The 27,678-nt window shown below is 37.9% G+C and overlaps 1 protein-coding gene across 1 annotated transcript in view; it reads left to right on the top strand.

The window, feature by feature from the left end:
• The window catches only part of Tlk1 (tousled like kinase 1), a 107,845-nt gene that overhangs the window by 38,154 nt on the left and 42,013 nt on the right, over nt 1–27,678 (top strand). The window contains exons 3-5 of the mRNA XM_055600238.1: nt 9,408–9,479; nt 22,397–22,472; nt 25,971–26,017. Coding sequence (XP_055456213.1) covers nt 9,408–9,479; nt 22,397–22,472; nt 25,971–26,017 — 195 coding nt within the window. The remainder of the gene's footprint in view (nt 1–9,407; nt 9,480–22,396; nt 22,473–25,970; nt 26,018–27,678) is intronic.

The following is a 27,678-nucleotide window of genomic DNA, read 5'->3' on the forward strand; positions in this document are numbered from 1 at the left end:
GCCTTCTAAACTTGTTCTTGTATTATTCTCTTACCGGTAGCCAGAGCTAGCAAGGTTTCTGGAAGTGAAATAGAGCTAGTATTTGGTTTACTAATAATATTCTTTACCTGTAAGCTGTTGGTATCAGATAAGAATAAAAACCAAAGTTATCTATTTAATATGTGTGTATAGGGAAGTCAGGGTCTAACACATGGTAGGCAAGCTGTCTACATTTAAACTGTCTGCCCAGTATTCTCAGTATATATTTTAAAGTATTCATTATGGCCAGGTGATGGTGGTGCACGCCTTTATTCTCAGCACATGGAAGGCAGAGGCGGGTGGATCTCTGTGAGTTTGAAGCCAGCCTGGTCTACAGAGTGAGCTCCAAGCCAGCCAGGGCTACACAGAGAAACCCTGTCCCTAAACAAACAAACAAACAAACAAACAAACAAAAAGTGTTATGTGTAATGTTTCATTTAGTGTTTCTGGTTTGCAGACAGAATTATATACCTGCCTCAGATATTTTAGTCATTCTAATAATAGCCAGAGAAGAATAGGCGTAGTGAGTAACTGTTATGTAGGTATATTTGGTTTAACACATTTATCATCTAGTTCATGGGAGTTAATAGAGTTGTTAGAATATTTTGTAAATTAAACCTACATTTCAAAAATTCTGTTAAAATATGAAATGTTCTAACTAAATCCATTAGCATAGTTGATGGATTTTTTTTCTTCCTTATTTTGTTTTATTGTTGTTGTTTTGAGACAGGGTTTTTTTCCTTTACAGGCTGTCCTTGAACTAGTTTTGTAGACCAGGCTGACCTTAAACTCTTAGATTGCTTGCCTTTGCCTCCCAGGTGCTGGGGTTAAAGGTGTATACTACTATGCCTAGCAACTGAAAGATATTTTAAAGTAGTATGTCAATGAACTGAAGACATCTAAGGAAATGGGAGCATTTCAGCAGGTTTTTTCTTATATTTATAGGCGCAGACTGAAATCTAAGCTTCTACATTTACTGTTTAAAATTAATTGAAAACTAACAGGACTAGCGCAATAATAGATTAATAATTTGGTAGCTCACAGAGCTAAGAACAGAATAATGACAATGCTGATTGAAACTGCCGGTGGGAACTGAAGCCCAGTACATTTTACAAGTTAATGCTAGTCAGAACACCTGGCTAAGTGCGAAGATGGACAGGTCATCTTGATGAATTGGTGATTTCATTTTCTTTTTAGTCTACTTCAGCTTTTTTGCTAAGCCATTTTGAAGTATTTACATTTTATACCAATTACTGGATTTTATTTACAGAAAAAGGTAGTTTTAGCTGTCTTGAGGGGAAGAGGTTTGGTAGGCTGTGGGACAATTCACAGAATTGTTCCGAGGCTGAGAAGATGAGTCTTGGACAGAAGGCAGGGCAACTCTGGTCACCTTGGTCCAAAACCTTTTCTTTGTGATTGTGGTGTCCTTCCAGGGCCCCAGCCCCTGAAGTAGCCCTTCACCTCCACCCTGTGCTTACATTGTTCTGAGATCTCAAGCTCTAGGGCAGCAGTTCTCAATCCTACGGTTCGCCCCTTGGCAAACCTCTATCTCCAACAATCTCTCCATTATGATTCGTAATAGTAGCAAAATTAGAGCTCTGAACTAACAATGAAAACAATTGTATGGTTGGGGTCACCACAACATGAAGAACTGTATGTTAAAGGGTCACAGTGTTAGGAAAGTCGAGAACCTCTGTTCTAGGAGGAAGAGTTGTCACACGGCTTTTGCATTTTCTCTTTTAACTGTAGGTATGGGTCAGGAGTATATATAAGAAGGATCTTCTTTAGAATGTCTGTAGTGCTTATGTTAATTTATAGTCCTACCAAAAATAGAAGGCAGCATAAAACAAAACAACCTTTGATGCTTGTTTGACCCAAAATCAGAGTGGAGGCTGAGTACGAAGATAGGAAGTGTTAATTGTGTTTTATGTCATAAGATTTAAGTTTTGAACTAAAAAATTGAGACAGTGCTTTTTAGGGAAGCAAGAAATGTTTATATTGGAGTAGTGTGGTTGATGGGGGCATCTGTTGGTGAGGTACAGCATTGCATTCAGTTCTTTTACACACACCTATTGGTGAGGTACAGGGTTACATTAAGTTCTTATACATATGTGAGCGGGGGCGGGGGCGCATATACATTCCCCCTCCCCCCAAATTTTCATATGGTCTGTATAGCAGTAGTGGAATTTGGATAACTTTCTGTACAGGGCCAAGTAGTAAATATGAATTCTGCCATGAATGCTTTACTTTGTCATTGTTACAATCAAAGAGACAGAGACAAAATGTCATTCACTGTGTGTGACTGATTATATTACAGTGAAACTTTGTTAAAATAGGTGGTAGGTTATAGTTTGATAATCCCTAGTTTCTAGCAGTAGAACCTTATGGAATAGGATGATGGTCCTTTTTATATTTCTATGGCCTAATTTATGCTTACTGTCTACATAAGGACTTAATAAGTAATTTTCCATTTTTTTTTTTTTTTTTATCTTAGGTGCATATCTGTGCTGTGGTGTGTATGTGGGGAGGCCAGAAGACAGCTTTGGAAGTTGATCTTTCTTTGTACTCACATGTGGACTTAAAATGTGGAGGCATTTAAATGAGGAAGCTAATTTTTAAAATTTAGTTTTAGTGGTCTCAGTTTAAAAACTGTGTCTTCTAGTTTAAGCATTCTTCAAAGTCTTGACAGGATCACCACTGAAAGCATTACAGAATTACACATCAGTAGCTGTCATGGAAATGCAAATCAGAACTGTGATGGGATATCATTTCACCCTAATCAGAATGGCTATAGCCAGAAAAGTGAAAATAACATGCTGGCAGTGATGGGAACAAAAAGAAATTCTTAGTCCCTGCCTGTGAGAATGTAAATTAGGATGGTCATTATGGAGAACCATCTTCAGAAAAACTAAGTCTGTAGGATGGACTAGCTGTCTTGCTTCTAGAATATACCCAAAGGAAATGAAGTCAGTATACCAGAGATATCTGAATGCTGATGTTTATTATAACACTAATAACTACTATAGTAAATCAACTAAGATATATGCATTGATACTGAATAATACACACACACACACACAAGAACTTTTTTCAGTGATAAAATGAAATCCCAGGGCTGGAGAGATGGCTCAGTGGTTAAGAACCTTACATACTCTTCCAGAGGACCCCATTTCAATTCCTAGCACTCACATGGCAGCTCACAACCATGTGTAACTCTAGTCCAAAAAGATCTAACACCATCTTCTGGACTCTGTGGGGACTGCACGCATGTTCAGAGTCATACATTCAGCAAATACTCATCCATGTAAAATGAAAGTAAATGTCAGGACTGCGATGGCTCAGTGAGCAGTGGCTGCTTTTTCGGAGGGCCCAGGTGGGCTGCCAGCATCTACATGTGTCCCACAGCTTCCTGTAACTCTGGTTTCAGAGAATGTGATGCGTTCTTTTGTACACTTGGGTACACATATGACAAGCTGGCACACATATATACACAAAAATAAAAATAAATAGGCATCCAAAAAGATAAACATTTGCCATTTGTGCCAAAACTGGCAGAACTAGAGGACATTGTTAGGTGAAATAAGCCAGATGCAGAGGAACAAGTATTGCATGTTCTCTGTGCTATGTGGAAACAAGAATTGATCTCAAAGTAGAATTACTAAAAGGAAGAAGAGAGGGAGAGTGAGTAATGGGAAGCTGGGAAGGAAAGGAGTTGTAGGTTCTGATATCCTCTAGTGCATGAAGGCTGACTCTGATTTGTAGCATCAGATTTGTACTTTGTATGGAACTGTGAGAAAGGAGCTACAACAGGTGATCAGGAATTGGAAGTAACAACTCCCCTGCTCTGATTGGCCTGTATGGAGATACTGCTTTGTGCCCATAACTTTGTTAATAACATTAAGTCAAAATTAAATATGTAAGTAACTTTAAAAAGGTTCCTTGCAGAAAGAAGTTACATTGGAGTTAGGAAAATATTCTTTTTACGGTGTAACAGAATTATTTTCCCTTGATTAGTTGTGGAACAATAATGCACTTAGACTGTCATACTGTTTCAAATATTCTGTATAGAGAACTTACAGGTTGCTTCTGTTGAGTAGCAGAATATATGGTTGTTTAATAAAATGTTTTAAAGATAGCTGCAATGTAATTTTTGAAACCAAAGAACAAAAATATTAAGTAAACCACTTCATGGCACAGGGCACTGTTGAATATACAGAAAAAAATGCATATTAGTTCGGGTGTAGAAGGTAAAGTTAAGAATACTTAGGAAGAAATTGCTAGTTTTACTACCCAAGGAATCTGTGCCAAGATTCCTAACATTTAAATAATTGACCTTAAATAGGAATATCTAGAACCAAATGCTATGGCTACATCTGTAATCCAAGCATCTGAGAGGCCAAGGCAGTATAATTTTCCATTATAATCAACATAGTGGTGACAGAGCCGCTGAAATCAATAGCGACTCAAAACTAGTCCTCCTAGTACATAGGGAATGACTCACTGTGTTTGCTTACACAGCCTACTTGGTTACATGACTCAGCTCAGTCATGTTACCACTGTAAAGGCTATCTACTCTGCTGCAGAAGAAAATCCCAAAGAAGTGACAGATGAGGATACACGGGTCATGTCATGTATATGTCTTTCCAAAATTAGCAATATTTTTACAGATCAACAAATGAAAAGTAAAATTTTAAAAGATATTCTGTACAAGAACATGAAAATTACAAGGTACTTCAGAATAAATCTGACAAAAGAAACTTGACAGTTTGACCAAGGGCTACAAAGTGCAGAGAAAAGATGGCCGAGGAATGAGGGTTGTAGTTCTTATGAGTGGGAAGACTCCACCTGATAATGATGTCACTTCTTCGTAAGTTTTTCTGTAGATCAGTGCAATGCTGATTAAAAATTGCAGTGTCTGAGGGAAGGTAAAAATGAATAAACTTCCAAAATGTGTATCAGAACATAAAGGTAAAGATGCCATGGCATGGTAACATGGCTTGTGAATTCAAGGCCGGGCCAGGCTGGGTGACTCACCAAGATCGTAGTGAAGGACAGTGCTGAGCTAGGGGAGTTGTACTGTTAGATGCGGAGAAGTGTGGCAGGTTAAGCCCTTGTGCTACTAACACCAGAGTGGAAGTTACCCAAACAATCAGTCCAGCAACAGAGCCATTACAGACTGACTTTGTGTTGTCGAAGGCGAGGACTTAACTCTTAAATCACCCAGTCTGCTCCCTTACAGAAATAAATACACGGCCCGACCTCATCTAATTTTGATAGTATTAGTACTTTAATTTATGGTTAAATTGCTGTTTCAGTGCATATATTTTTCAACTATTCCTACCTGAACCTGTTGGCTCCATTATTGTATTTTCTTTGTAAAGCTTTTGTTTTCTCCACAGCTAACAGTTATTTATTGGGTTAGTGTAATCCATGTACTTACTTCTCAGCAGAGAGGTGTAGGCATCATTTTAAAATACTAATTATTCTTCCCTTCTTTCCCCTTGTTCTGTAAGTCTCTCCCCTGAAGTACTTCATTCATTTCTTCTTAGGCTATTTGCTCTGTTCCTTGGATGTGTTTTCCTAGACTCTCTCTTCTAACCCTGAGTATTTGTTTCCGTTTGTTTTGTGTTTGAGCTCCTGCTCCCTGTATCCGACATCTTAGTCTTGGGGTATGTCTTTGTTTTGATAGGGCATATTTTCCACTTATTTCCTTTGGAAAGGGACATGGGGAATGTTTTCAGACTGTGCTTATTTTCCTCCTTTGATTTTTTTTTTTTGGTCATTATCTGGGAATAGAATTCTAGGTTGGAAATTTCTCAAATTTGAAGCATTGTTCTATTGTCTTTTAGCTTTCCATGTTATTGCTTATTACTCTGGTACAATTCTGATTTCTGATCCTTGTGAATGAATTGCTTCTCTGAAGCATTTCAGGATGTTGTATTTATCTCTAGCACTTAAGTCTTCATAACATGAACCTTGAGCTTGCTTGGTTCAGCAGAAGCAGCCTTCCATTTTGAAGGTTTATTTACTTTAAAAAATAAACTTGTTTTTAATTATGCATATTGTGTGGATACTTATAGAGGCCAAAAGATGGCATTGGATCCTCTGGACCTGGAGTTACAGGAGGTTGTTAGCTACCCCAACATGTGTGCTGGGAACTAAACTCAGATCTTCTGCAAGAGCCGTGCATGCCACTGAGCCATCTCTTCAGCCCTTTTTTCTAATTTAAAATTCATGCTTTCCAGTTTTAGAAAAGGTTGGTTCATCGTCATTTTCATCACAGTCATCATCATAATCATTGTGGTCATCCTTCCCTTCCTCTTTTTCCTCCATCATACAGATCAGATACTAACTAGAGGCATGGGCACAATTTACATGCAAAATTTTTAATTTCATCTTTGTGGTTCTTTATTTTCTACATAGTTCTCCTTCCTTCATAGCCTCTGTCGTGTCCGGAAATCATTTTTTCTAACCAATGAAGTTACAGATTTTGATCCAACTTGTAGTTGCTCTGGGGCAGTTCTTGTGTCCAAATTCAGGACAGTATTATTTTCATTTGAATCTGTATCTATAGTCTGCTGAGAATCTGTTGCTCTTTAGGACGGTGCAGATGGTACAATTATAATATCCCACAATTGTTTATGTATGTATTCTTTATCAGTAAACAAATCGTACCCTATTGCTTCCCCTCAGTGCTCAGAGGGTCAGTTTTTCATTGTGGTTGTCTGAGCAGGTAGTTCCTGATTGTATTCAGTGTCTTAAAACTCACTTGCCATGGTGGTGATGGGGGGGGGGGGGGGCCACGCCTTTAATCCCAGAGGCAGAGGCAGGCAGATCTCTGAGCTCCAGGCCAGCCTGGTCTCCAGAGTGAGTTCCCAGACAGCCAAGGTTACACAGAAAAACCTTGTCTCAAAAAACAAAACAAACAAAATCACCTTCCCTGGATATAAAATGTTGTAGTCATAATTGCTCTTCTTCAGTGTTTCCTTCTGGCATAAACACATAAAGCCTTTGGAAAACTTGGCATTCTTCTGAGTTGATATTCATAGGTATGCGTCATATCTTCCTAATCGACTATAAATTAGAATATTGTCAGGAAATACCCCTTAAATTATAATTCTTATTATTTTCTCCTTTTACTGGTCTTTTAAGTACTTTCCTTTCTCTCTGTTAAATCGCCAGTGCTTCCCTGGTTGTTTTCTCTCGTTCTTTTTATTTGGTCCATGAGTTGGCTCTGTGGGTAAAGGTGCTTGTTGCCAAGCCCAACAACCTAAATTCAATCCCTGGTACCCTCGGGGTAGGCAGAGAGAACTAATTCCTGCAGGTGTCCTTGACCTTTACATATCACTGACACACACACACAGCGAAACAAATAAACCTAATAAATAGAAGTCCTTTTTATTGTATTCCTTGTGATTTCAAAACGTCCTTGTGACCTTAGGGCTTTCTTAAAGCACCATATTACTGTGGTGATTGCATGTTCCTTACTAATAATATTTTTGAACCTTCCCTGAGTTCTGTCACTTTTTCATGTTTAAAGAGCGGATTGTAGTGTTCTTCCTTCTTAAACCATTTTTGTTTCACTTTGAAATAGTGGGTTACAGTTTTCACCTATTTTTGTGGATATTTTTGTTAATTTGGGCCCTTATTGCACCTTGTAGTAACCTTATATGATTGACTCATTTTGTTTGCTTTTCGAGAACTCAGGCGGCCTGAACAATAAGGTGGTTCAGCATGGCTTTTCCCTCAGAGTTCCCTCCCTCTGCTGCTGGTTTTTAGGTTTATTCCAAAACTGAGGCATTTTCTGTCTTTTTTTCTAGTCTATGCATTCAGAAATTGATGTGTGTTTACAAATATGAGTTCAGGTGTGTATGTTTGTGGAGAGATCAGTGCCAGTGTCGTCCTCAGTCACTACACACCTTTAAACATTTTTGTTTTTAATACTGTTTGGATGTTTTGCCTGCATGTATATCTGCTCATCGCTTGCATGCCTGGTTCCTGCAAGGACCAGAAGAATGAGCCAGATCCTTCGGAACTGGAGTTAGAGATGGTTCTGAATTACTGTATGGATGCTGGGAATTAGACGTGGGACATCTGGCACTCTTAATGCCTGAGTCATCTCTCTAGCCTCCCGCCTATTGTTCAGACCACACTCTCAGTGAACCTGGAATGCCTTTGTTTGAATAGACTGCTTGGCCAGCAAGCCCCAAGGATGCTCCTGTATCTGCCTTAGTAGTGTTGAGGTTTCAGGTGTGTGTTGCACTGTGTCTAGAGGTTATGTAGGTGTTGGGATTGAACCCACGTCCTCATACTTACACAAGCAGTTTGCCAACTGAGCCATCTCAAAAACTCCTTGAATCTTAATCATGTCAGCTGCCATTCCATGTTGATAGCCTTAAACAGTGTTCATAACATGCAGTAATCAGAGTTGTTTCCAGAAAGTTGTCTATAAATAATTAGGCCAGGTTGTATTGTAACTTTTTTGTTTGTTGGCTTTTGTTTTTTCAAGACAAGGTTTCTCTGTGTAGCCTTGGCTGTCCTGGACTTGCTTTGTGGACCAGGCGAGCCTGGAGCTCACAGAGATCTATCTGAGTCTGCCTCTGGAATGCTGGGATCACTGGCAGGCAACACCACCCCCAGTTGCCACTTTGTAACTTAACAGTAAGATTTGTGGCTAGTCTTAGGAATGAGAGGGAAATCTGAGGATCAGTTAGTGTGCATTTGTGTGGCAACCTGTCATCATCCTCTGGTCAAAATTCCCGTGAGGATGGATTCAAGACACTGACCCTGCTACAGGAGTTCACAAAATGCTAAGCATTGTAGAAGCATGCTGGAAGGAGGGCAGATAACCAGCCGGCCAACAGAAAGCTTGTATCTGTTTGTCATTGTCCAGAAAGTGGGAAAACTTGAGCAAAGCAGTTAAGACTGTCAAAGTAGTTAAGAGTTTAATTAAATCAAAACAGAACAACAAGGCACAGAATATGATTCTTATAATGCCAGAGACACATGGATGATGCCTTACATTGGCCGTTATGTGTGAGACACGGAATGTGATTGTTGTGACTGAGGCACATGGATGATGCTTTCCTTACATTGGCAGGTGACTTTATTCATCCTGTATCCTAGCCCAGTTTCTTTGCTTTTGAAATGATGTTGTAAAAAAGTCACCAATACAAGTAAGATGCTGAAACAGCACAGTTTTGGTAGCTTGACAAATCATTCTAGACATTTGTAGCTTGAGAGCATGGTATTTGTTACATTTACCTTGCTTGCCTGTCTTCCTTGATTAGAGAAATCATACTTGATTTTCATATATATAAAGATTTTATACCTTGTAGTATGTTTCTTTAAAATCCCTCCTAATTTTCACCTTTAAAAATCTTTCACAGGCTTCAACAAACAATGAAAGTTCTAATCACAGTTTTGGAAGCTTAGGATCTCTAAGTGACAAAGAATCAGAGGTAAGTAATTTTATTTTAAATGTGCTGGGAAAATAAAAACTGGAATTGTCTTTTAAATGAGCATTCCCCCCCCCCCCCAACAACCCTGGTACTGAAGGTTAATATTTTAAAGTTTTCTTTTAGAACTTTTTCATGCAGTGTTTCCCCGACCCCGGGTGGGGCTGGTAGGGAGAGGGGGTGGCCTTAATGAAGCAAACATTTAGATTAAGGATTATATTTGCCATTAGACTGTAGTTTTTTGATTCTGCAGCTTAATTTGCACATGAATAATATAAAGGTATTGTCAAAAGAAGACCAGCCATTTACAGTTTTATACAGTGAAGATGGGTTTTGAAATATGCTGCATTTCATAGTTAAAATTATTATTTTAGTACTTACCATCTTAGTTTCATCTTTAATGAGGGTTTGTGTACTTTTCTAGTTTTAAAAATACATCTTTCTTCTTTGTAGACTTTCTTGTGGAATCAAGCTGATGGTTTTCATTTTGCATATTTTTTTAAATGATAAATCCCCCTCACTAGTACCAATTTACTGACCTCACCAAGAAAGTAGGTGGTATTTAGAAGTGGACATTTGGGTCCATGGTATGGTCAATTCTGTGCATGATATACTCAATGGCGTCTCTGAAAATGGTGGACACGAATGTGTTTGGGTTTAGCACTCGTGTTTTGATACAATGACTTTTTGTGAGTCTAGCCTTTCTCTTCTTGGGCTATACAGTTCTGTCCATTAATTTTAACCACTTTGTGTATGTATGCGTGCATGTACATGTTTGTGTTTCCCTGTCGATGTAACACGTTTGTACTTGGTTCCTTTAGTCTTTTCTGCCAATAGGCCGTTAACACTCAGAAATTCTTACTGCGTTTGGCTTCCTTGTTCCATGCAGAGAGAAACTCGCAGGCGGCATCTTTCTAGCTGTGTGTTGTTGAGAGATCTAAGAACCTGTAGGTAGGCAGTTTTGTGCAGTTGTACAGGCAACCCTACACTCCACAGGAGTGTGGCATAGGGTTCTCACTCATCAGGCTTTCCCTTCCACAGAGACAACTGGCAGGCAGCTGAAAGGACTGTGCAAGTGACGGGACTTTATCTCCAGTAGGTTCCCTTGAGGTAAGCGTTAGTTGCCCCTGTAGCTTCAGTGACCACAGGTTAGCTTTTCAGATTAGCACATGTGTACTACGACCTTTAAAATAGCTTAGTCCTAACCCAGGTTGAGTTGAAACAAAACAAAACAACTTATCAAGAATATTTTTACTTTATTTCTTCTGGACTTTGGAATATTCTTGATATTTTTTGTAGATGAGTGTATTCAGTAATCTTACATGTTCTTTCATAATCTTGTGTTATGAAGAGCAATAAAGTAACTTTAGATGTATTTCCTTTCTGTTATGTGTTTGTTTGGTTCCTTAATAGCAAAATACAATAAAAGTTAGGTTCCCTATATAAGATCTTCATAGGAAATAAAGTATTTTTGTGTTTCTTTAATTACCAGTAGTCACAATGCAGATTATAGATCAAATATTTAGATTCTTTTAGAGGAATTAATCTATTAATAAAAATTTTCTTTAAAGAATTCCATGGCTGCCAGGCCATGGTAGCATACACCTTTAATCCCAGCACTTGGGAGGCAGAGTCAGGCGGATCTCTGTGAGCTCCAGGCTAGCCTGGTCTAGAGAGAGTGTTCCAGGACAGCCGGGGCTACATAGAGAAACCCTGTCTCAGAGTGGGGGTTGGGGGTGGGGAATTCCATGGCTATATTTTTAATTGCATTTTAACTAGCTGTATTACTTGTACAGAAGTTTATTTGCATAGACATTTTGACATTTGGGGCAGCATTAGAAAATCTTGAAAAATTATTTGGCTTTTGCTGTCCTGTGCTCTGTGTGGGATTTTTACAAACTGATAGTTAAGCCTAGTAGCATAGTATTTTGACATTTCTTCAGATTGTACATATTCTCTAATAGTCAAAGAAGTGACTTTCATTATTTGTTCTACATTTCCTTGTCAGAAGTTGCTTATCTGGAATACAAATCTCAGGTTTTATCTCTATAGCAGGAACCTTAATTAATTTCCTTGAGATGAAATTTTATACATACCAAATACTGATGTTCCTAGGTCATGATTGAAGGTCCTGGGAGTAAGTGATTGTGAGGTAGAAGAACTCTTCTGCATTAAATACCCTGAGTAGTATAATGTAGGGAATATCCCCCTGTCTCTCAGCATCACTTGTCTTTTTGGTAATCTGCTTCCTGATTTATTTTTGGGATGGAACCAGGGCCTTGAGCCTGCTAGGCAGATATTGTACTGCTGAGCTACAATCCCAGCACCATAATACATTTAAAAACAGTAGTGTTTATTTCTGCAAGCAGATAGTACTACTAGCAGGTTTGTTTGTGTTTTTTTTTTTTGTTGTTGTTGGTTTTTTTTTTTTTTTTTTTAAATTAGCTGTCCTCTCACCTAACAATACCCTAACCTCAGTTATTTTAACTTTTCCTTCTGGTGTTTACTTACAAATTTGGATAGAAATGTGTGCATATCCTGCTTTGGTTTACCAGTTGAATATTATCTTTTTTTAGTGGTTAGGATTTTAATTCACTCTTTCCTAAATTGTTTTCTGTTCACATACCCAGAATCATATTTTCTGTCTTATTACTGTTAAAACTGGAAAGCACCTCATAGTCAATATTAGATTGATTGAATATACTTCAATCAATATAATTTACACTTTTCATTTCAGTTCATCTATGTGTTATTTAATATGCACATAGGACTTATTTTTAGATGCAGAATAAAAACCTTTCGTGGGGGCTGGAAAGTTGTCACATTAGTGAAGTGCACTGTGCAAAAATCAGGAGTTTGAATTCTCAGTACCCACATAAAAAACTGGGCATGGTAGCATGTCTTTAACCCCTATGCTCAGAGACAGATCCAGGGAGTTTGCTAACTATCCAGTCTAACCAATCAGTGAGCTCCAGGTTCAGGGAGAGACCTCATCTCAAAAAATAAGGTAGAGAATGAAGAAGACAACTGGCATTGACTTCTGACCCCTCTCTGTACTTTTACACCTGCATGCACATGTACCCACACACATGTCACACACAAATACTTTGCTCTTTGTAGGGTGGGTACTTGTTAGTAAGGTTCTAGGTTTCCTTTCATCCACATCATCCTAAGTCACAAGCTTCAGAAATCCAGTATCAGCGTTTATTGTGTATCACTTGTCTGCTCATTTAGCCTGACCATGGAATATGAGAATGAATATGATTTCTCTGCCTTCAAATGAAATTAGCATTTGGGAGGAGGCAAACATACATTTAAATACTGTTTTGTGAACAGTGTGAGTACAAGGTACTAGGGGAGCAAAGGTAGGCAACCTTCAATTCTGTCTACTTGTAAGGGCACTTAAGAGTACCAGAGGTTTTTTTTGTTGTTGTTGGTTTTTTTTTTTTTTTTTTTTTTTTTTACCAAGCAGCCTAACATTTCAGTGGTTTGGACACTTCTAGTATGGAATCCTGGCAGACAGGAACCACATTTTAGAGACCCTGGAATTTCACAGTGAGGAATTTGGAGGTTAGGTTATGGGAGAACCAACCTGGAAGTGGGAGAAACAAACAGAAAGTAAAGAATAGACAGGCCCCCCTGCTCTCAGGGCAGAGGGTGGGATCTGAGGGAGATGAGACTTGAATCCGGGAGATGACTGCAGCAGTGCAGCCTTCTTCATAAAGTGTCAATCTGCGGCTTGAGGAATGAGCTGCAGTGCTGGACTTTCAGACTCTCTCCCTTTGCCCCCAGATCCTTCGAGTTTGCTGGAAGCTACTGACTGTCACCACCCAGGGCATTTTTTTTTTTTTTAAACTTTAATGTGTAGTGAGTTCCCAGATGCTTAGGGCAGTAGTTCTGCAGCATTTGTTTTGGTTTTATAGGCTCTTGCATCCTACTAGACTTAAAAAAAAATGAGTAGAATTTGATATTGAGAAAGAGAAGGGAAGGGAAGGAACTTGGGGTGATTTAAAGTGAGGTGGATGTTTCTGCAGGCAGCTAACTAGAGCTGAATATCCTACAAGTGTGTGACATGGGTGTTAATAGAGGCTTAGGTACAGACAACCACATCTTAAAATGTAGCCTGAGGGCTCCTGCTTCCTTAAATGTGCTTCAGGTAGGCTTTTGTCAGTGTGCTAACACATTACTTTCTTTTTCTTTAATTTTCTTAGAGTTTATAGACTATGTGACACATGGTGGTGACATCACACTGGCAATTTATGCATTATGTATTTGGATGTCCTGGTGTGACAAAACTCTTGAAATGATAAATTCTGTTATTTGTATCTCACCCAAATGGGTTTGAGTTTACTAGCTGTTTTCTTATTACTGTGGTAGAAGTAAAGAAGGGCTTTGCCTCAACCTGCACATCTTAGGGTTTGGCTTGTCAGGAGAGGTAGAAAATGAAGAAAATGACAGAGGAAAGTTGGGATCGTGTGGGCTGTGTGTTTTGTTGGAGATATACCAGCATCAGCCCAGAAAACTGAGCACGTTTATTTTATACATCTGAATGGAAGAGGCAGGTTTATTGGATGTGGGTGATGGAGGAGGTGGGGTTATTGCATAGGACTGAAGAGGCAAGTTTAGTTAATCTTAGGACTGTCTGTAGGGAAGCAGGCTTAGGCTGTGTCACATTTTGTACACATACTATCACCATCTGCACATGGATCAGGATTGGGGTCATTGACATACTCATTCAAATGTGGGACTGTCATTAGTTATCATTTCCATAAAAGTGGGAAGGGCATGTTATTCAGCCTCCTGGGGTGGTGTTCTTTCCCTAGGCTTCTCAGTTTCAGTACCCAGGTTACCCTTGGGAGTATTCTTGGAGACTCTGGTATACTCTTTTTATGCGATGTTGATTTCTTCACACTTTGAAATAATAGTTTTTTAGGCACTTATTTAGCAAGAAAACAAAAATTTGTTAAATATTACCTTTTATAAAGTGTGTGATATGGCTGGTTTACTGTTCGTAGGCAGAAAAAAACTTCTAAGCTGATTGAATACAAAACTAATTGGAAGAGAAAAGTTAAGATTGTTTTAATTGAAAGTTCAGCCTCGTATAGTATTTGATATATTCTAGTAGGTGATCAGGAAATGCTTCTTGAAAGAACAAGTAAACGTCCCTGTCAGCCCATCTCCTTCACGAAAGATCTTCATCCCTCTTTGTCAGCACATCTATGCCATTTATCTCAGCGTTTAAACGAGACCAGCGTGTTACGTTCATCTAAAGAATCCACTTTTAGGTCTCAAGATTGAGCTCTACTACTCTTCCATATTAAGCATCCCAACAAACTTCTGAAACGTAGTTTACAGCTATCAGTATTTGCCGCTTTAGGAATTAAAAAAAAAAAAATTGTAAGACCAAGATGCACAAGTACACAGTTCATAAATGATCAGTAAAAGCCCTCCTGTCTTTACAGCCTCTGAAATGCTCCTGTTAAGTTTATGAGTGAGTGGGAGCTCAGTGCCAGCTATAAATGATTCTTAAACTCGTACCAGGGTGAGGTTTGTGAGGCTTGGCATTTTATACTGGGTAGTTAGGGGGGGGGGGGGGGGCAGAGGAGATTGTCCTGTACAGTCAAAAAGGGTATTTGCAGAGTCTCTTCAGCTCGTTTGCACTGTGGTAGCCAGAATGCCTTCAGGTATTGCCAAGTGCTGTCTGAGAGGGGGAGGGAAATTTCTTTTGATAAAGGTCTACTCACTACTCACAGAGGTGAAGGAATTTAAAGCATGTGAACCATAGAGGTGAATCAGAACTATCTAAAATTTAAATCACTAGTTGTGCAAACAAGCTCACAGAGTGTAACTTGTCCATAGCCACAGACATATGAATTAATGATAAAAATTCTAATTAAAAAACCTGTCTCATTGTAAGATGATGTTCTCAACTGTAGGAGCGTGGGGAGCTGCCTTCTGATAGCTAAGGGAGGGTGGAGCTTACCTTAGGATAATCACCCTAATTAGTCTTCTGAAAACATGGTATTTTAGAGTACAGAATCTTTGGCTTTGAGATAATTTGTAGCAGTTGTCAGATATGCCAGCCCAAGTAACATCTAGAATAAGAGCACTCACAGGTGTTAATTTCAGACATGTGACTCTTAGGTTTTAAGGGCTTTGATCTCAGGCTGCTATTGCTGAGAATTTTGTTTTCAATATTCTTTAAAGATACTAGAAAAATGCATTTCATGGCAACAAAATATAATGAATATTTTACTAATGTTTCTTATTTCTCATTTTCTAAAATAATTGAGTAACCATGACAACCTGTTGCCCATTGAACTTGCTATGGCCTGATTAGTTTTCTTTTATATGGCACAATTTTTACGCTAATTATGCCAGAAGATTATAAGCAGTAGTAAGAGTAGTAGTTGTGGTAGTGGTATTTTACTTTATGTATATCATGTTTTGCCTTTATCTGTAATCTGTGCACCAAGGACATGCCTGGTGCTGAGAGAGAGGCCAGAAAAGGATATTAGATAACCTGAAACTGGAGTTCCTTATGGTTGTGAGCCAACATGAGGGGGCTGGACATGATCTTGGGTCCTCTGCAAGAGCAGCTTGTACTCGTAGTTGTTGAACCATCTCTTTAGCCTAGGAGTAGTATTCTTAATTTTAGAGACTATGAAATGCATATCACAAAAGAAATTCATAATTTACTTAGTTTAATAGATAGCCTGATGTTTCTCCCAGTGATACAACATAATCACTTCCAGAGTTTTTAAGGTGTTTTCTAGAAATAGTTTGGAATGGAGACTGTTTAGAAATAAAAGCTTTGTAAATTATTGAAAATCATTGTCAGTAGATACATAGTAGAACTATTAAAAATAAGACTGAGCCAGGTACGGTGGCACATTTCTGTGATCCCAGCACTCAGAGAGGCAGAGGCAGGTGGATCTCTGAGTCTGAGGCCAGCCTTGTCAGAAAACGACAGGACAACCAAGGATACACAGAGAAACCCTGTCTTGAAGCAAACAAACAAAAGAAGGATCTCTCTCTCTCTCTCTCTCTCTCTCTCTCTCACACACACACACACACACACACATACACACACTCACAAGATAAATGAAATGTGCTGTAGAGAAAATACAGTGGTGTGTGTGTGTTTGTGTGTGTGAATGAGAATTGAAGTTAAGAGTAGTTTAACTTGGAAAAATCTACTCCTGAGATGTACACCTGTCTAGTTTTTCATTGTGTACAGATCTTGAAATGTGGTAATTAATATTGTTAAGTATAGGTTGATACTGCCTTTGAAATTAAATTATCAATTGTGCATAGTCTACATTTGATCTTAGTCAAAGGCTGAGAAGCAGTTCATACTCTCTTACACATCATTTACACTTAAAAGTATCACAGAGTGGGTCTGATGGCTCACTGGTTAAGAACACTTGATACTTTTGAGAAGACCCAGGTTCAGTTCCCAGCACCCACATGGTAGCTCACATTATCAGCAATTCCAGTTCCTGAGGATCTGGCCTCTACATGATACATGCAAGAAACTACCCAGAAAGTAAATAAAAAATTTTTTAGAGAAATAATGTGTTTGTGATGTGTGTATGTGTGTGTGTGTGTGTGTGTGTAGAACTAGGAACTTATGCTTAAGGTGTTGACTGTAGTGTGTGTGTGTGTGTGTGTGTGTGTGTGCGTGTATGCAAGACAGTTACCATTTCCTGTATATCACAATGGGACAAAATTGAAACCACTGTTCTAAATTTTGCTATTGTAATTACTCTTGTAATATCAAGACTTCAGGGTAAATTATCTCAAGTTATTGTTTCCCAAACTCACCCAACTCATCTCTCACAAAACTGTTCTTCATCTATGGCTGTTTGATTCTGCTTTTGTGGCCTGAAAGCTGCTGACAAGATAATTTGAATAAAGAAGAAAGTTCAACTTGATTCTAATTTTATGGTGCGTTCTACTTAGCAGAGTCTTAAAGGGAAAGCCAGAGAAAAGAAAATGTCAATAAACAGTTATGCTGCATAACGAAAAGAAAATGGCACACTCACTAAATTGCCAAATTACTCTTCACTAATACTGGAAACTTAGTCTGTTCTTTTTAACACAGGGATTCAGTTTCAAGTGGTCCAGGTAAAGGCTTGGGTTAGAGTGAGGGCAGCAACTAGTGTGGCTGTGAGAACTCGAGTAAAGTAACCCTTCAGCGTAGACTTCCTTTTGGTGGTTGGGGGTGCTAGGCATGTATGAGGAAAGCGAAGTGTCCAGGCTCTTAAGAAAACATCTGTCCCTCTTTGAGTTGAATAGTTACCCTTCTTGCTGGAACTCTCCCACTTCAGCACCATGATGTATCACCTGATGGAAACAGGGTAGCATAAATAGATTGTACTCAGAGTTGCTCATTCCTTCCTTTACAAGATTCCAAAACATTGTATTTATAAAGTTTCACAGTAGATTTTGGAGTTAGCAGTGTATCGGAGATGTCCTTTGAGGGGTCAAAGTTTCATGCAAAGATCTCTAGACAATAGTTAATTATTAAAGTTTTGTTTCTTTTTCAAAGATGGAATATTCAAGTTCTAGTTCATTAGTAGCTGAAACTATCTTTGAATTAGAATGTCTGTATTTCATGATAGGTTTTTTTAAAAATGTAAGTAAAATACAAGGAAGCAAGAAAAAATTTTATAAGAGAATTTGCTGTATTCTAATAAAGTTCTTAAAGTTTAGAGAAAAAAATACCTTTTAGGAACTATTTAACATGTATGGATGCTCTGCTTGCATATATGTCTGTATGCCACGTGTGGACATGATGCCTGCAAAGGTGAGAAGAGGGTGTCACATCAGATAGCCGTGAGCCTTCATGGGCACTGGGAACTGAGTCCTGGTCCTCTGAGAGCAGCCAATGCTTTTAATACTGAGAGCAAACTGTATTGTCTACCTTCTTTCTGTTGATGCGCTGTATCTTCACACACGGTAATTCCTTGTATGATGTATTTATGCTTATAATTCTAACAGTCTCATCTGAGGCTTGCAGATAGATATTTATATGTAATATAAATTATAGATGATTATATAATTATTGTATATGTAACTATGATTTATGCCCCTCATTTTGCCACAGCACTAGAATTATTTTTTCTTACCTTAAACTTTATTTGCATTGAAGAAAGACAATTTCATCTTTAGCATAAACCAAGAAATCACATGGTTAGCTATAAAACCTTTATTTAATAAACTCTAACCTGGGCTGGAGAGGTGGCGGCTCGGAGTTTAAGAGCACTGGCTGCTTTTCCAGAGGTTCTGAGTTCAATTCCCAGTATCCACATGGTGGCTTACATGCATCTATGAGATCTGGTGGTACATGCAGGAAGAACACTGCATACATAATAAATGAATGAATGAATGAATGAATAAATAAATAAATAAATAGATAAATAGATAAGTCTTTAAAGAAACCAAACACTAACCTACAAATGAGAGAGTAGCATCCATTAATTATATCACCTCTAGTGTGCTTTAAAGTTTGTCTATGTTTTTCAAACAAATTTTTAACTGCTAGAAAATACTATGTAAGTTTATACATATCAGTTGAAATGCCAGAGTAATGTCTCTCAAACCTGGCATTTGTAAAGCTAAGCTATTTTTACGAGTACTAGTCTTTTCTTCATTTTCTCCTAGCCACTGTTCTACTGTCTATTGGAATTCTTGGGCTTTTTATAATCATGTATTATTTTCACCTCGTTCTATAACCAATCCAACTTTACCTTCTCTGTCAATCTTTTCTGAGCTCAGCTACTGTGCTGTTATTTGAGAAAAGTAGAGAAGGAAAGAAAATAAGCAGCATATTAAGCAAGAGCAATAATAAATTTGAAAAGTTCTGTAGAGTATTTGATCAATGCAAATTTATATGTTATGTAAATACACAGGTGGTGTCATTGATGTCTTTGGATTGCTTCAAGGAAACGGTGGGGTGTGATGAGTAGTTTTAAAAGTCACAATCTGCTTCTTCAAAGGAGAGCTGATAGAATCAATATATTAAAATAAGATGCACACATTTGCAGTTGGGGGCAGCAGTGGCGTAAGATGTAGCTCTGTAGGTTAGAGCGTTAGCTCAGCTATCATCTTCAAATAATTACTCAGCACAGTCTTATTTCCCTTCAAACATCTGGGGAACAGTTTGAAAATTGCAGATAGTATTCTGAACTTTGTCAGGGATGAGGACTGCAGTGATTAAATATGTGTGGAGTTTCTGCACATTTTGCCCTCATTCTGAATCCTCACACAGGCCTGTGTACAAATGAATGACTTGCAATTGACAGTGGTAGACTTCATTGAGGATTTTTATTTTGTAAAATATCAATATTACTCAGATTATTTATATTTAAACCCAACTATTCCATGCACATTTGCATTAAGGTTGTTGGCCTAAACTGTAGGTTCTGTGACTAAGTATTATATATATATATATATATATATATATATATATATATATATATATATAGTGTTAAGTGTGCCCATAAATAGAACATGTTTTGTACATCCTGCAGATTAACTTGTAAACGTATTAGGGCAGAAGCTGCTAATCCTTTTACGTTATGATACATAATTAAAGTTTTGAAACAAAGTGCGTGGACAGGGGATGATAAATACAGTACTTGTTGACATAAAAAGAATTGATGTCAGCTGGGCATGGTGCCACACGCCTGTGATCCTAGCACTCGGGTAGGCAGAGGCAGGCGGATCTCTGTGAGTTGGAGGCTAGCCTGGTCTATAAAGCAAGTCCAGGACAGCCAGGGCTATACAGTGAGACCCTGTCTCAAAAAACAAAAACAGAACAACAACAACAAAAAGACTTAATGACAGTGTGTGTACTGACGTCATGGTGTGCCGGGGCTGTGTTGCCAGTTCCCACGTTCCTACGGTACTGACAGTATTGCATTTAGGGTTGGTAAGAAAATGGATTCGTGGCATAACACGATAGTAATTACAGTCCATGATGGATCAAGAGTTTATCAGCCTATTCAGAAACCCACAATCTTGGTCTATTAAGATATTACATTCCATACAACTCCCAAGTGTGTTCTCACGAGGGACATGGCAGAAGGTTAGAGGTCTGCATTCAGTAGCAACATATAACCTAAGTGTACATGGCTCCTGTCTGTCTTTCACTCACTTACTTCATACAATCCTTCTGGATCTTACCACTTGTTTCTAGTCTCCTGTACATTGTAGTTTAAAAGTTTTTACACTGTCTATTTTTTTTTTTCTCTTGTCATTTTTCAAGTGCCCATTTCATGAGATAAACCTCTTGGCTTTCCTGTGTACTGTAATCACAAGAACACTCCTCTGCCTCCTTTAAAGGAATTGACCCTTTCCCTCCAAAGCCTTTACTAAGTACTACTTTATGTCTTTAAAAAAAGCAAAACAAAACAAAGACAAATAACTTTTGAATAGTCTAAGATGCTTATTGAGTGAACTGTATAATGAATGTTTTCTCAAACATATTTGTGAATTTGTACATAATATACCACAATCCCACCCCAGCCCTTTTGTGATAGCCAGAGTATTGTTTGCCCTCACGAAATCTGTTTGTCCCCTAGTTCTCAGACTAGTGTTCCTTGGAGTGAACCATTTAAACACAGTACTTTCTAACTAAAAAAAGGCTGATTCTAATATTACTTTTAGGATTAAATTTTTATGATTTTTGTTGGTTTTAGTCAAAATCTAAAGATAGAATTCAAATAGAACCTTGGTGTGCTTTAAGCTTAGCATAACATTAACCTTCTCTGAAAATTTGTATTTTCTTGGGTGTTAGGTGTATCTGTTATAGGTTAGGTTAGGTGAGGTGGCACATACCTTTAATCCCAGCACTCTAGAGGTAGAGACAGGAGGATCACTGTAAGTTTAAGGCCAATCAGGTCTACATAGAAAGTTTCAGGACAAACAAGGTTATGTATTGAGCATCCCCTCCCCCAATACTTATCTGTTGACATAGATTGTTAGAAAGAATATGAATAAATTATTTACTGGGGACTTGCTTTTATTTTAATACAAGGTTAAGATTCTTTATAAAGATGTCGATAAAAGTGTTAGTTTATGTAGTACTTGAAATAAAAGTAGATTGACAGGATTTCCTTAAAAATCTATGGTTTATAAAATGAAAAACTTACAGGTGGTACATGACAGTTAAATATGCAGTAATGTGTTCAAATACCTGTAGTTAATTCAGTTAATTTTTGATCCAGGGCAATGTAGCGTGTTGAGTAGAGGAAATTTAAAAAAACATTTGGACTTTGAGATTGCACTAAATTAAATTCCATTTTGACTCTGGCTTTATAGCACTAGTAGCGCATACCTTGCACAAGTAGCCATTCATAGTAATAACTACATGCTGGCCTATAGTGAAGGGGCGAGGGGGAGGGAAGATGGGTGTTTGTCTTTAAGAATTCAGAGCGAGAGCTGGCTGTGGTGGTGCAAGTAGGTGGATGTCCGCCAAACATAATCTATGAGTGTGCTTACCATAATTGTTCTTGAGTAGAATTGCTAGGCATTCAGGTAAATGGTCTCTTAGTTTGAGTTAGATATATCAGTTTGTGTTTTGTCTCTATTTTCTTATCGAAGCTTACTTATGGACTAAGTATGTATGAATAATAAAAAACAGGAAAAGTTAAATTTTTCTCTCTTCTGCACTTAAGAGTATCAGGGACTAATTATTCTCAGATTTCTCATTTTATCTTAAGCCAGATTCTGTAAATGTGAGTTTAGTTATATCTTCTAAATAAATTGCATGTCAGTGATTACATTTGCATCCTGTGGGCACTGTTGAATGTTGTATTTGTCCTCAAAAGTAAAAATGATTTTTATATTGACAGTAATAATTTTGCATATTTAAGAACATAATTTAAAATGTGTCAACTTATTTTCCTTAGACACCAGAGAAGAAACAATCTGAGTCATCCAGGGGAAGAAAGAGAAAAGCAGAAAATCAGAATGAAAGTAGTCAGGGTAAGCAGACTCCGTCTTTGTTCAGAGACTGTGCACACTTAACAACTCACTTCTCTGATTTTTAACTAATTAGGATGGTAATTGTTGAATAAGTGGCTTTGTGGTTTGCAGATTTTATATCTGGTATGTATTCTCTGTATTTGTAATGGCTTAGGACTGTACTTCTCATAGAAATAATAAAAACTTGAAACTGCAGGCCTTTGTACTGTGTAGTTAGCTCACGGTTAGTGTTTGTGAGCTTTGACATTTCCATGTTGATTTGGGTGTAGAGTCTGGTAAGCATTTCTTTATCTCCTTTCATTTTTCCTTTTTCTTATTAAATACAATATTAAAATGGCTTCTTTAAAAAAAAATACAATCTTTACATCTAACTTTAAAACAAGCAACCTGTTCTCTTTAAAAAAATTTTAAGAATAGATTCTAATTAAAGCATCTGTGTTTTATAATGCTCATTTTTTATTCTTTCTTGTATATATAAACTTGTGATATAAACTTAAGTTATTTTGTTAGACTATACATGATCTCTAAAATTGTTTGTGTGTGTGTGTGGGGGGGGGGGTGCTTGTGCATATGTGTTTGTAGGTGAGTGTGTCTGTTCATGTGTACAGGGGCCAGATTTTCTCTGTCACTTTCTGCCTATTTCTTTGAGGTAGGGTCTCCTTGAACCTAAGGCTCATTTTTCTTGATTGGGCTGGAAGCCAGCAAGCCCCAGCAATCCTCCTGTTCCCACCCTGCTTGGAGCTGGAATTTGTAAGGGGCCCGGTTTGTTATGTGGGTGCTGAGACCCATCAGTTCTAGGACCTAACTTGATCTTGTAGTAAGCACTTTTAGCCACTGAGCCAACACTCTGGCCCAGAAGACATGGTTTCATATCACAAACTGATATTATTTGATTTGGGCCCTGAAAAGATAGATAGAAACTTGGGCCCCTCGGTCGTTTGTATTGGTGATTTTATGTATAGGAGTTGCATGTTTTGGGGCCAGTCTTTAGGCTTATGAGCTGCCTTGCCACTTTACACATGGCACTGGAGTCAAACCGTGTTTGTTGTTTGCAGCAGTTGTCTTGGGCCTCTTTAAGGTGTGTGGTATGTTGGATCTCAGCTTTCAGTTGCTCCGTTTTGTCTTGGAATAGGCCCTCCAGCCTGTGGCTAGGGAACATGTAACTTCATTGTAAAGGGACATTAACTCATTTCAGCAACTCAGAAAGTAAACTTTCCAAATAGGGTGAGGATTCTGCATTGGTTTAGCTAACTTGTCTTTAAGAACTAGTGTAAAACATTGAGGTGGCCATTGAGATTGCTTAGTGGTTAAAGACACTTGCCACCATGCCTGATGACTTGAGCTCAGTCCTTGGCGCTTGCATGATAGAACAAGAGAACCAAGTCCTGCAAGTGACCTCTGACCTCCACATGTATACTGCGTGCCACTCCTTACCCCTCACACTTCCGGACACTAAGTACACTGAATAAGAGCGCAGGCCTTTTAAGTGTCTGGTCTGCTGCCCACAAAAATGCCTGGTGTTCTTGGTGAAGATGGTTGTCTAAATTGGATCGCCTCATTTTTTCCTCACTGAGCATTTGCTTTAGAATGACCCTGGCTTATTTTCTCTTCCACCCCACCCTTCTGTGAAGTGAGTTTCAAGCCCAGAGGCAAACCTACCATGTCACCTCATGACTGTTAAGTCATGTTTCCATTCCGTAAGCAGTAATGTATAATAGAAGTACTGTTGCTTTAGGAAATCAGACCGCCTCTGAAACTAAACAGTGGGGTAACTTTCTCCTTAACAATAATGGACCTTGGAGGAGTGGTTCTTGGTTAAAATTAACTTCTGATGAGGGAAATACCAAACGGGAGTGCAGCTAGATAGGAGCAGGCTCTTCCTGAAATGAGATGTCATATATATGGGAAAGGATATAACATATGCATATAAATTTGGGCTCTTAATAGAGAAAAAGAATTAGGGAACTAACTTCTAGGTAGGCAGCATACATCTTTTCTTCACTGACAGGTAGTGTCTCTTCCAAATCTTCATGGATGTCATCAGAGACACAAAGAACATCTGTTTAGGATAAAGACTGACCTCTAAATCAATTGATATGAAAGTGTTGGTCACAATTCTGGATAGCATTTGTTGTCCTGAGTCCTCACAATGCCTGGCCCTCAAGATGTGTTTGTTGTGCTGATAAGAGAGCTCCGTTGATAAACTCTCTTTGTAGACCAGGCTGCTTTACAGAGATCCTTCTGCCTCTGCCTGCCCGAGTGCTGGGATTAAAGGCGTGAAAATACTACCTTTCTTAATAATAAGTCTTTTATGCCTGGTGGTAGTGTCACACGCCTTTAATCCCAGCACTTGGGAGGCAGAGGCAGGAGGATTTCTAAGTTTGAGCCAACTTAGAAATCTACAGAGTGAATTCCAGGACACCTAGGGCTGCACAGAGAAATCCATTCTTCAAAGGGAGAAAAAAAAAATCCTTTAAAACTAATGGAAACTTGGGCTGGAGAGATGGCTCAGGTTAAGAGCACTGGCTGTTCTTCCAAAGGTCCCAAGTTCAATTCCCAGCAACCACATGGCTCCTTACCATCTGTAATGAAATCTGGTGTTCTTTTTCTGGCCTGCAGGCATACATGCAGGCAGACTACTTTGTAAATGATAAATGAATCTTAGGAAAAAAAAAATGTAAGGAACGGTGTGACCTGTGATGACCCTACTTATCAATATGGTTATAAGAACAGCTTTTAAAATGTGGACTTTTAAAACATACATCCTGTTAATTTACAACAAACACATTTTAGACGAAGTGAGACCCTAACTCAAAAAAGAAAAACTGAAAAGAAAAATCAAAACATATTTTACAAAATAATATGACAATAACTATGTTGTCTGTCCAGCAGATTAAATTTGTGTTTGTATCAATCAAAGCTGGTTTTCATCATCGTTATTAATAAAATGTGGCTTAGGTTGTCAAATACAAACTAATTTGTCTTTTCAGTTTATTGATTTTAAACATATATATATATATTAAGGAATATTAGTAATGTTTTGAAGATTAAGGTCCATTTGCTGAGGGTATGGCCATGCTGCTCAGTGGTAGAGTACCCTTAGCATAACTGAAGCCCTGGGTTCGGCCCCCAGCAATCCCTCTCCAACAAGGAAAGGAGAAAGGTGGGAGGATAGAGAAAGGGAAGAGACAGAAGGAAGAGAAGGAAGCAGGAAATCCTTAATGTTATTTGTCTGAGTTTTCAGTAAGTGCCACACTTCCATAAATTGGTATGTATCTATTAAAATGTGATTTGATTAGGTTTTATAAATGTTTAAAGACTATTAGTATTTTTAATACTCTTACCTTATTTAAATGCCACACACTTTTAAACTAAATAGTTTTTATATGCTTTTAATTAAATAAGTTTTGTTTTAATTTGACACTTTTCTCTTTTTGATGTAATAAACGGTAATCACAACTGTCTTTTAAATCTATGCATTTCAAAAATATATTTTAGGAAAAAGTATTGGAGGACGTGGCCACAAGATTAGCGACTATTTTGAGGTAAGTTTGTTAAGAATTATTTCTAGTTCCTAATTCAGTATAGTTGTTCTGCAAGTTGATAATCTTTTCTTTGAAGCACAAGGTCAGCTTTTGAGAAGAATGTTAGTATTTCTTTCCTCGGAACATTAAAACATGAGAAAATTTCAGAGCACTTTCTTACATTCTTACTTAAGTGACTCATACTGTAGGTAAACTTAGCTCTTGTGTTTTCTTTGCAGATGGAGAAACTAAAGACAAGTAAAGTAGCTGCCCAGATCATAGAATAAATTGGAGTAACAGAGTAGAACCTGTGATCTTACCATGTCCTTTCAACATGGGCTTTATCATCTAATGGCAACATTAGATGAACCCTATGGATAGAGGTTAAAAGGTTAAGAGGCCCTGAAAAAAAAAAAAAGTTATGTTTTTAGTCTTTCTTAATCTAGACTATTTCCTTGATTCTGCATACTTTAGGTTTCCAGTTCCTATTTGAAAGTACTGATTTGCTTGTTAAAACAACAAATGTTACTTCTTCAGTAGAAAAACCTGTCTTCACTATTGAGTGAGAGCAGAATTGGCTGATTAAGACAACAGATAAGTTCGGACAGCACACTCCTCCAGAAGTTTGTTTGTTTGTTTGTTTTGTGGGGGAGGGAGTGTTTTTTTGTTTGTTTGTTTGTTTGTTTGTTTTTTGGAGGTTAAAAGAATCCAGTGTAAAACTGTTTCTAGCCCCAAATTATCAACTGCTTTTTAGTTGAGTTGAACCACTCAAGGTGAATATCATAAAGAACTTGTAGGGGTGAAATCAAATAATCTTAGGCTCTTGAGTGCCTATTGTGTGCTGGATGATAAGCTAAACACTAGATAAATTGAGTTAAGAAAAATTCTTGGGTTGCAAGAAGTTGTTTAGTGAACACACTAGCCAGTTCCCATTTCTGCCATTCATATCAAACTTAAGTTAAAATTAATAAAAGATGGCATAGACAATAAAGTCTACCCCAAGAGGAACCATGCAGCAGTGAACTGCTTATTGTGTTCTTGGTTCAGAAGCCTGAGCTAGGGAGAAAGCACTGTGCGGCAGGTGGCTGACATCAGTATGCAATGAAGGCATGCACTTCATAAGAATGAATGGCATTTGTAAAGTTTTTTTGTTGTCATTACAGGAAAGGATTTGTCCTATATAATAATTTTATGTAATGCACTGAATATTTGGATATCATAACAGATCCTGTGAATAATGATTCTAAGATGGTCATGTTCACAGAAATCACATAAAAAGTTTTACATTTCTTGGGATTAGAGACTTTCTGGTTTCCTTTAAATAATAATTTAAATAATTTTCCTTTAAATAATAATAGGGAAACTTTGCTGATCTTTTGAGGAACCATATAATATGTTCATTTTGGGGGTGATTTATTTGTCTTTGACACAGTAACAAATTGTAGCCAGAAGATAAAAGTAGTGAGTGGTCATTGTTATATCATGTAGTCTTAGGTTTTATATAGCTGACCTTGCTCTTGCTTTTTCTGGACCCATTTAAATGACTTTGATTTTATCTGAAGCAAAGTATAATTAGATCTGGAGATATAGACCATCTGTGTGAGGCTCTGGGTTCACTCTCCTGGACTAGAAATAAAGTAAGATATATTTGAGTTAATTCCTTAGTGCCAAGTCTAAAATAG

Source organism: Psammomys obesus, unplaced genomic scaffold, assembly GCF_907164565.1.
Source record: "Psammomys obesus unplaced genomic scaffold, mPsaObe1.curated_primary_1811, whole genome shotgun sequence".
Taxonomy (NCBI): Eukaryota; Metazoa; Chordata; class Mammalia; order Rodentia; family Muridae; genus Psammomys; species Psammomys obesus.